Below are 9,595 nucleotides of genomic sequence, written 5' to 3'. Positions count from 1 at the left end.
CTACTATGCCCTCTAATGTGCTTCTGAAATCTGATTCAGTATAATCCTCATTACATTGTGGGGTGAGGGGGGGTGCCATTATTCCCCACATTTTGCAGACGGAGGACATAGACTTGCTAGGGTAGCACATTTATTCTTTGGCTGGGTTTGAACTTGGGACTTCCGGACCCCAAATCCAAGACTGTGCTCCCTACCTACCCAGTAAAATAGAAGCTTCTGTGAAGAGGGGCTGTTCTTTCATCCCTATCTTTGAATCCCCAGTTCCTAGAACACTGCCCTCCCCCAGGCTCGCCTTGGGGAGGGGGAGGCGTCCACCGAATGCGTGGAGGACTTTCCCTGCTCTGCTTTCTCCTGACATAATGAGGGTCCCAGCGGAGCAAGAGGGCTGTCTTTGGGTAGTCCCTCGCTCGAGAAAACAAAGCCCGTCAGCTGCGTCTCCTGGGCCTCGGAGAGGATGTGAGCCCGAAAAGCAGAAAGTGAGCGTGACGCCCAGGCCGCGACAGCGACACTCAATGGCGAGAGAATCAAACACAGTACTCAAATTGGATGGCAATGAAAAGGATTCTGGGTCCCGGAGCTCAATAGTCTTTTTTTCTTTCTCATTGGGCTCCTCCATTTCCCAGACAGTTCATTCGCCTGTCAATCACTTGTTTCTACGATTCTCATTGGTTGTTCTAAATTTCATTTCTCCTTCTCTTCGTTATCTACTGGTTGTTGTCTTTTTTCAACTGGGCCTTTCATGATCATATCTCCCCCTCCTGACTCTGCGTGCATCACCCACCTCTTCATTCCATTGGCTGGATTCATACCTTTTCTTCGGGGCGTGGCATCATCTCGTAGTCTTATTGGTTTATATTTAGCGAGGCCAATATTTATTGGTCCCTGTAATCTCTCCGCCTATTCTAGGCGGAAATCTGCGGCGCCGAGGTTTGGTCTAATTGGACTTGGAGAGGGGATGAAGGGAAGCGACGTCCTCAAGATGGCGGCGCCGGTGAGTGTCGCGTGGGTTCTTCCGCCTTGTCCCTCTGCAGGGGCGCGAGCCTTTTTCCAAACACTGGACCTTGGACCGGGATGACGCCCCAGGGAAGCAGACCCTCACGGCGGAAGGGGGAGCGCTACAACACTAGGAAACTGTCGGGGCCCATCCTAGCGCGGGCTCTGGGATAGATGGGGGCCCTTGCTAGAGATCTCCTCTTCTCCTGGGGAGTACGGCCTTCGGCTAACGAGAGGAGTCGAGAAGAGAGGCTTTGTGGAGAGGGAAGGTGGGGGTGAGGGGTATTCTCGAAGTGATGTGACACCTGGCGAAGCCGAGGGAGGGCCTTTTACAATGGAGTAGGACGTCCGGCTTAGAATGCGCCTGGAGCTGGGGGGTGAAAGGGAGGGGAGCATGGTTCAAGGGTCCTTCCCGCCTCCAAAACTAGTTCAGCCGCCTCTCTGGACCCCAGCTGATCTTTGCCCAAGGACTCCCCCCCAACCCCCCAACTCAGTCTAAAGTGCCCCTACTTCCCCAGGCCTGGTGCCCTTCTGTTCCTCTAACTTACCCTAGTCCAAAGGCTCAAGTGCTAAGTGTTTCTCTACCTCCCCAAGGACTCCCTTCATCTATTTAGTCTAAAATGTCCAAGTCTGATCCAAGTGCCTGGTCTTACCCTCCGCTGATCTGGTTCAAGTACTACCCAACCCACTTCAATCTAGTCTAAAATGACACCTACCCCAGCCCTCTTCATCTGGTCCAGAATATAAAGTGTCCAGCTGAAGTGGGTTTCTTAGGGGGTTCGTTGAATTTTGGGGTGGAGGAGAGACACCTATCCATCCCATCAGTAATCACCTGGTAAGGGGGTGAATGGAGAGGGAAGGGCATGGAGGAAGTTAGTACCTTTAAAACTGGGACTCAACCATCCCATAAGGCACCTTTGTTAGCTTCACAGCTTTGCAACATATTCTGGTTAGAAGAAAGGAGCAGGAGGCTTTCCCAGTTTTGGTGACACTCCCAAACCCTATGTTATCTAGGTCACGGGATTTGGAGCTTGGTCTTGAAGCTCCATGTTCATCAGGGTACCTTAGAAGTTGACACTATGCAGGCATAGAGCTCACAAGTGAAACTTATGTGATAACTTGACTTTAGATGAGGGAAGAAAGTTGTTTTAGTATAGTATGGTTTGATATTAATTTTTTTCTCTCAACTCCCTCATATAGGAGGTGCTAGAGTCAGACCTGCCACTTGCACTGTCTCTTTTGAACAACCTCCAGGAGCAGGTGAGCAATATGACAATTTAGTACAAATTTGTAACAAGAGTCATCTCTCACTTCAATGTGTAGTGTTATCCCCTGTCCCAGAACTGACTATTTCATGCAGAAGAAAATGCTAGTCAGAACTAAAAGGAGTGCATTCTGGGCATGTGAAAGGCCAGTGCAAAGGCATGGTGATGATGAGAGATTGAATGTCTCTGAGGAACTGAGGGAATACTGTTTGGATTGCAAAGTGTGGGAGAGGAAATAACCAGTGAGACTGGAAAGATAAGTTGGGGCAAAGTTTTATAGGAATTTTAAAACTACAAGAGGAGTTTATATTTTTTATCTTGAGAAGCCACTGGAGTTGGCTGAATAAGGGTGTCATGTGGTTAGATGTGCATTTAAGAAACTGGATTGGCTTAATGAATACATGGCTAATTTAGGTTTTACTTTATGCCCTTGGAAACTAAATTTTAGAGCTGAAAGGGGCCTTAGAAGTGATGTCCATTTCCTTCACTATATATATAAACAACTGCATCTCAAGTTTAATCATTTATTCAAGTTAGTGGCAAAAGCTATATTATAATCTCATTTCCTAATCCCAGTCCAGTGTTCTTTTATTGCATTTGTTGCCCTACTGAACCCTCTAGTTTTCTTTTCCATGCTAGTAACACTTTAAATTCAAAAGATTTGAGTTCAGATGAGTATTTGCTAGTCATTTCATCCCTTAGAGTCCATTTCTTCATCCATGAGATAGAAATTATAATTCTTATACTACCCATCTCATGGGTGAACTGTGAGAAATTCAAATTAGTAGGAGACTGTGCCTACCATGTTCTAAGCAACTGTCCTGAGTGCTGAACATTGTATATTGCAAAGTACTATATGAATTTGTGCTGTTTGCATGGCACCCATGGTCTGATTTTGACTATAGATTTTTTTCTAAAACTAAAATTTTTCTTTAAAAATTGAAAATTTTTTCTATCCCCTAACACTATTCTTGGATTGTCTTTTCCCTGGGATGTTGAAGAAGAAACAAATACAGTAGGGCCCTTATATTCTTGGAGGATACATTTCAAACCTACCATCCATGATTAAAACTATTGATATAAGGGAACATTTGCTGACTCCATATATATGTGCTCTTTCTTCCTCTTCCTAATCCTCATCTAGACACTCTTCAGCCTCCTACCCCCTCAAAAAAAAAACCCAAAACAATAAAAACCCTAAAAAAGAGAAAGTGAGGGGGCAACTAGATGGCACATGGATAGAATACTGGACCTAGAGTCCACACAATCTTGATTCAGACCTAGCCTTAGAGACTTCCCAGCTGTGTGACTGTAATGATTAAAAATGATAAAGGCTGATATTATGAGGAAAACTAATATTTTATTTAGGCCCATGTTGATAGAATAAAATCGGACCACGCTCCTGGCTATGATCTATTCAAACTGCCTGCCAGTCCATGCCTTCTATTTCCTTTGGCTGCTTCATACGAAAGAGACAGAGCCCAAGCTCCACCCCTAATTTAAGTCATGCTCTACGTTGGTTCCTGTTGGTTCCTGTTGTCACGTCCAAAATCAGAAACCCATTGGATCGCGGAAAATGTAGTCTCAAAGTCCCCCACATGTCCACAGGAAGTTTGTCATATATCTACACATGTTAAGGCTCAAATGAGCCCCAGTACCTCTAAATGGAACCCTAGAAATTCTAAATAACACATGACCCTGGGCAAGTCCCTTAATCCTATTTGCCTAGTCTTTGCCCATCTGTCATGGAATCATTACTAAGACAGAAGGTGGGTTTTTTTGTTTTTTGTGAAAGTGAAAAGAGAAGCTGGCAGACTGCTGGTTGCTGTGGAGGAATTCATGTTGTTTGGTAACTGAAATGATGGACCTCTAGGGCTTTGTGTGGTGGGATCTCCTTTGCAGGAGTTGACCAGAGATAACTAAAAGCCAAACCAAATAAATCGGGCCCTATTATAGTGTTTCAGAAAGTACCTCTTTTAGCAACCCTAAAGCTACTTGTTAGTATTTTTCCCTATTTACTTTGGCCTTTTTGCAGGTGGTGGCTGTAACAGCACAAATTCAAGCACTGACAAAGAAGGTACAGGCTGGAGCCTACCGTACAGACAAAGTAAGATGGAACTCCCTGCCATGGTTTTTGCTGTCTTCTTTGGGAATAGTCTGATCTTTCTTCATTGACTTTTCTCCTTTCATTTCATGTTCTTTCCTTTTTTAATTGTTTTTCTTACTTTTCTCTCTGCCTGAAATCTTATTTGATCATGGCATGACCCAACTGTGCCTGGCTAGTTTGCTTGCTGAGTTTTTACTTATGGTATTGACCATAGCCCTTAAAACCATGCTACCTTGACTTGGTTTGTTTTGTCACTTTTCTTAAACTGAGTTATTGATTGTGAATTTTAGCTGTCGATGTTATATATTCAGCAGATATTTATTGTATGCCTGATATTTGCAAAGCACTGTACTTGGGCCTATGAAGGGATATACAGTAGTAAAGGCTACTGTCCCAGGAGTCCAGTGTTTACATTTAGTTGGGGCCTAGGATATCCATAAACGGCTACAGTACAGAGCAACATATGAAAAGTACTGCATTGGTACAGTGGGCAATAAATATTTCAGGAATTAAAGAGAGGGTCAGATTGCTTCTGGCTAAAGTAGGACTTGTTAAAGTTGGTAGATTATAACCTTAGTGGGTTTAAGGGAGTCATAGTTTTCTTGCTAGCAGCTTATGGTGTGTCTTTTCTTCGCCCATTTTAGTTAACGGCTGATCCCAGTTAGTACCTTTATTCTCCTTATTCTTTTTATTATTAGTGCTTCCTAATTCACCCTTAGTCCAGTCTCATTTTTTTCCCCCTATTTCCTACCATGTTTTTGGAGTTTACATTTATTTTCCCCATTTTGCTTTGTTTCTCTTACACCATCCTGGCTCACTGTGGTAGGTTTTTCCATGTATCCTCAGCCTTGGGTTGGATATAGTCATCTCTTGGCCATGGAACTAACAATGAACTTTGTATGTCCTGATTGGGGGGATACTCCAACTTGGAACAAGTCTATCTTATTTTCCCCTTTATGTTCTTTTATTCAAAAGTGTGCTAATTCTTCCCAACTCAGGGCCTTAGCTTCTTGGAGGTGAAAGACCAGTTGTTACTCATGTACCTGATGGACCTGAGCTACCTGATACTAGACAAGGCTTCAGGAAGTTCACTCCAGGAACATCCTACAATCCTGAGACTGGTGGAGATTCGAACAGTAAGGACCACTAAGAGGGTTTGTGGCAGGACAGTCCTGCCATCAGCTATACTGTGCCTAGTAACAATGCCCAGGAAAGGGAGCCAAAAGGAGTATGCTATTCAGTTTTAGCCAACTCTTTAGAACCCCTGGATCATACTATCTAGTTTTCTCGGCAAGGATGTTGGAGTGGTTTGCCATTGCCTTTTCCTGGGGATCCTTTTGTCAGGCAATCAAAAGTTAAATGACTTGCCCAGGATCACACAGTTAGGACAAGTCTGAGGCTAGATTTGAACTCAAGCCTTCCTGACCCAGGCCCCGAATTCTATCCCCTGAGCTACCTAGCTATCTTCTAGGCATACAGAGGTTAAGTGACCTTGCCTAAAGTCTCACAGCTAGGAAGTGTTTGGAACTGGATTTGAACTCACGTCATCCTTACTCCAAACACCACTGAACTCCATATCTGAAGAAGAGTACAGTTCTGTTCATTTGCCCCACTTTTTGATGTTTTATCTGGTTGCAACATGGTAAAGTAGAAAGAACATTGGATCTGTAGTCCTAAGACCTGAATGTAAATCTTGCCTCTCTCACAGTCAGTATGACCTATGTCAGTTTACTTCCCAGTCTTGGTTTCCTCGTTTGTAAAATGAGAGTATTGGATTAAATTGTCTCTGAGATCCTTCTATCTCCAAATCTGTGGTTCTGTAATTTCTTTTGTAGGTTTTAGAGAAGCTGCGTCCTTTGGATCAAAAACTCAAGTATCAAATAGACAAATTGGTGAGGACAGCAGTGACAGGCAGTCTCAGTAAGTGAGGGACAAGGGGGAGCCTTATTGTCCTTTAGCCAGTAATTTACCTGGTAACTAACATTTCCTTATTGGGGATTCTCATTTCAGGTGAAAATGACCCACTCCGATTTAAACCTCATCCTAGCAATATGATAAGCAAGGTAAAAGACCTGTAAACTCCCAGTTCCAGGAGTTTCTTGGTCTTTTGGAAGCCTCTCATTATTGTTCTCCCTTAACTTATTTAAGACCATGGACTTCTCAGGCTTAATTTCTTCTCTCTGTTTTTACCTGCTCTTCCTTCAGGAATCCTGAATTGTTGTGTGGGGTCTGATATTTTGGGGCATACTTTATATTCTGTTATCTCAGTCTTATTCCTAAGTTGTTTTAGAACAGTGGTATAAAACTCAAACAGAAACACAAAAGGATCTTTATAGGCTGCATGCATATTGACTTAGAAAACTATATATTAATATTATCTAGCTTCTATAATATTTTTATTTGTTTTGTTAAATGTTACCTAATTATATTTTAGTCTAGTTTAGGCCACCCTGGGAAGTGTTGGGAAACTTCCTGGGGTACATGTTTGACACCTCTGTATATGTTCCTTGTGTAGTTGAGTTCTGAGGATGAGGATGATGAAGAAACTGAGGAAGGGCAGTCTGGGGCTTCAGGAAAGAAGGCCACAAAAGGAGCACCCAGGAAATACATCCCACCACGTTTGGTTCCAGTACATTATGGTATATTTTACTCCTGCCTTTTCTGTTTGACTGCTGGTTTTATCTTTCCTTCTCCATTCTATGGTAACAATTGCTTGTTTTACTTTACAGATGAAACAGAAGCTGAGCGTGAAAAGAAACTTCTGGAACGAGCCAAGAAGAGGGCCTTGAGTAGCTCTGTTATCCGTGAGCTCAAGGAACAGTACTCGGATGCCCCTGAAGAGATCCGGGATTCCCGGCACCCACATGCCACTCGCCAGAGCCAGGAGGATCAGCACAGGTCTGTATCATGTCACCAGAGAAATATGTTTGCTCTGTGTTGGGCTGCATCAAGGCATTGGATGAAGACAGTTAATATGATCAGAGGAAAGATAGTATTTGTTAGAGAGCAGGAGAAAGACTTGAGATAGCTTCAGAGAGTGAGGGATATGAAGGCTCAGCACATTAGTGTGAGAGATCTTATGGGGATTTTAGGAGCAACATACTGGAGGAAATTGTAGACTATGGTGGGAGGAGGGGAGGTATGGTGGGAGGTAGATCTCTGATCTACCTACTACTGGGGCTTTCCATGTTAATAGCAAAGGAGTAGTAGTTTAGAGAAAACTTGATAAATTTAGAGAACAGAAATAGATCTAATTGAGTGAGCCTTGGATATAGATTGACTCATCTGCTTGATGACCTGGCATATTGAACGTGCTTAATAAAATGCTGCTGGACTAATTGATTGCTTAGGTAGCATATAGTGAGGGCAGAATAAATTTCAGTGATGATAAAAATGGAAAAGAAAGGCTGTCTTACAGATTCTTCTAACAGTTATTTTAGTAGACTATTGGTTTATAGGTTTTACCTGATAATTGCTGTTTGTTGACTGACTTACTCTAGAAATTCTGAGGAAATGTTTAGTCAAGAAGTAAGTAACTATAGGAAAATGTGACCCTCTGTTTTTTGTAACTGGGGGACACCATGGAACTGACTTGAATATATTGTATTTGGCTTATGATATGTCCCTCTGGCAGAATCAAGTATGAGGAGAGCATGATGGTACGTTTGAGTGTCAGCAAGAGGGAAAAAGGACGACGAAGACGAGCTAATGCCATGAGTTCCCAACTTCATTCCCTCACACACTTCAGTGACATCAGTGCCTTGACAGGAGGAACTCCCCATCTTGATGAGGTGAGAGTTGGCAAGTGGTGAGTGGGGAACATTCCTTATTGTTGTGGCATGACCCTATAAGGTAGGAATAAACTTTTTCTCAGCTGGAGGAGCTCATCATCCCTTTCTCTCACTTAAAATCTATCTTTAGGACCAAAATCCCATTAAGAAGCGAAAGAAGATGCTTAAGAAGGGTAGGAAGAAAAAAGGTTAGTGTGTGATTATGTCTGTGGTAGGTCTGAGTGGGAACTGTGGGCAGAGGTTGCCAGAGTTTTTAGGAGTTACTGTCTTGGTTTCCAGTGATCTCTGGGATTATCCTTTCCTGGGCAATAATCTCCTTTGGGTGGGGTAGGTTATTCCTATTTCTCAAGCTTATGGTCAGCCTCACTTGCAAAGAGAGCTTTTGGTCACTTATCTCTGAAATCCTACAGTTGCAGTGTCAGTTCTCTATTCCATTGGGCAGGACTCTTTTTCAGTTCTTCCCAAAGGAAAGGGAGCCTTTATTTCCCTTCACCTTGGTCCCCTTCTCCTACTCTTGTATTCCAGGAGAACATAAACAGCATTAACTCCTAGTCTATTTTGATCCCTTCTATCTAAGCTTTATTTATTCTTGTTTCTTTAGCTTTCCCCCGTCTTTTGCCTCACTCTCGGTTTCCCTTCCTTTCAGGTTTTCGGAGGCGGCGGTGATTTTCTCTGTATGTTTACGTATACATATATCACCCTCGGACTCTTATGCTCCATGGGGTTCTTCTGTTTATATTCAGTTATTGTCTGCTCTGGATACATTTGTAGAACTATATTCTCATTAATAAAATTAAATTAATTTTTAAAATGAAGGTCCCTTTCTGACATGAATTGTATGGGTATTGTGTCTGATTAAAATGATTGAAATTGGGGTCCCTCTTTTTGCTCAGGATCTCACTAGCTGGGTTTGGCTCCTCTGGCTATGGGGATGATCATTATCCAGGCTGTTCAATTTACCAATTTCCTGTCAAATCTTCTGGTGTGGTAGAAATCAGGGAAATAAGGATGAAAGAAGGGAGAATTTTCAAGAAAAAAATAGTTCCATTTTCCTAGAAAAATGAGGGAAGAGTTGGAGACAACAAACAGCCAACTCTTCCCAGTCATCTTGAGTATTCATTGCTTCAAGAGACTCCTTTATCTCTTTTGGCTTAGGTTTTACTGGGGAAATCCTGTGTTATATATCCGGTTGGCCACCAGGTGGCAGTAGTGGCTCATGAAACTACCTCATTAAAGCTAGACAAGCTTTTCTATCTTAGCAATGGAATTTTTCCCATTTTTCCCTCTTCTGGATTTCTCTCATTTCTTTATATCTTGGTATGATCAAAGGGGACTGGAATTATTCACTCAGTTAGTGGGCCTGGAAAACTTTTCTAGCTATAATGATGGAGTAAGGAGAGATTCTCAAATGGTATGTTAACGATTGAAGCAGCTGTGTG

At 42.7% G+C, this 9,595-nt stretch overlaps 1 protein-coding gene across 1 annotated transcript; it reads left to right on the top strand.

Moving 5' to 3' along the window:
* Window positions 1–979: 979 nt before the first annotated feature.
* Window positions 980–8,967, top strand: NGDN (neuroguidin). The gene is made up of 11 exons (XM_044662263.1): window positions 980–991; window positions 2,194–2,253; window positions 4,294–4,365; window positions 5,364–5,501; window positions 6,201–6,285; window positions 6,376–6,428; window positions 6,881–7,004; window positions 7,095–7,263; window positions 8,000–8,156; window positions 8,287–8,344; window positions 8,803–8,967. Exons 1-11 carry the CDS (start codon window positions 980–982, stop codon window positions 8,820–8,822), a joined length of 948 nt encoding a protein of 315 aa, XP_044518198.1. The 3' UTR covers window positions 8,823–8,967.
* Window positions 8,968–9,595: the final 628 nt, after the last annotated feature.

The sequence above is a fragment of the Gracilinanus agilis genome, chromosome 2 (assembly GCF_016433145.1).
Source record: "Gracilinanus agilis isolate LMUSP501 chromosome 2, AgileGrace, whole genome shotgun sequence".
NCBI classification, from domain to species: Eukaryota; Metazoa; Chordata; class Mammalia; order Didelphimorphia; family Didelphidae; genus Gracilinanus; species Gracilinanus agilis.
This window is presented reverse-complemented; position numbering and strand designations above follow the sequence as displayed.

What these genes read in the sequence shown, in the direction of transcription:
- NGDN (XM_044662263.1), top strand. An exon ending in AGCAGTGACAGGCAGTCTCA is followed by an intron (nt 6,286 to 6,375) that starts GTAAGTGAGGGA and finishes TTCTCATTTCAG; the next exon opens with GTGAAAATGACCCACTCCGA. An exon ending in TTTGGTTCCAGTACATTATG is followed by an intron (nt 7,005 to 7,094) that starts GTATATTTTACT and finishes TTTACTTTACAG; the next exon opens with ATGAAACAGAAGCTGAGCGT.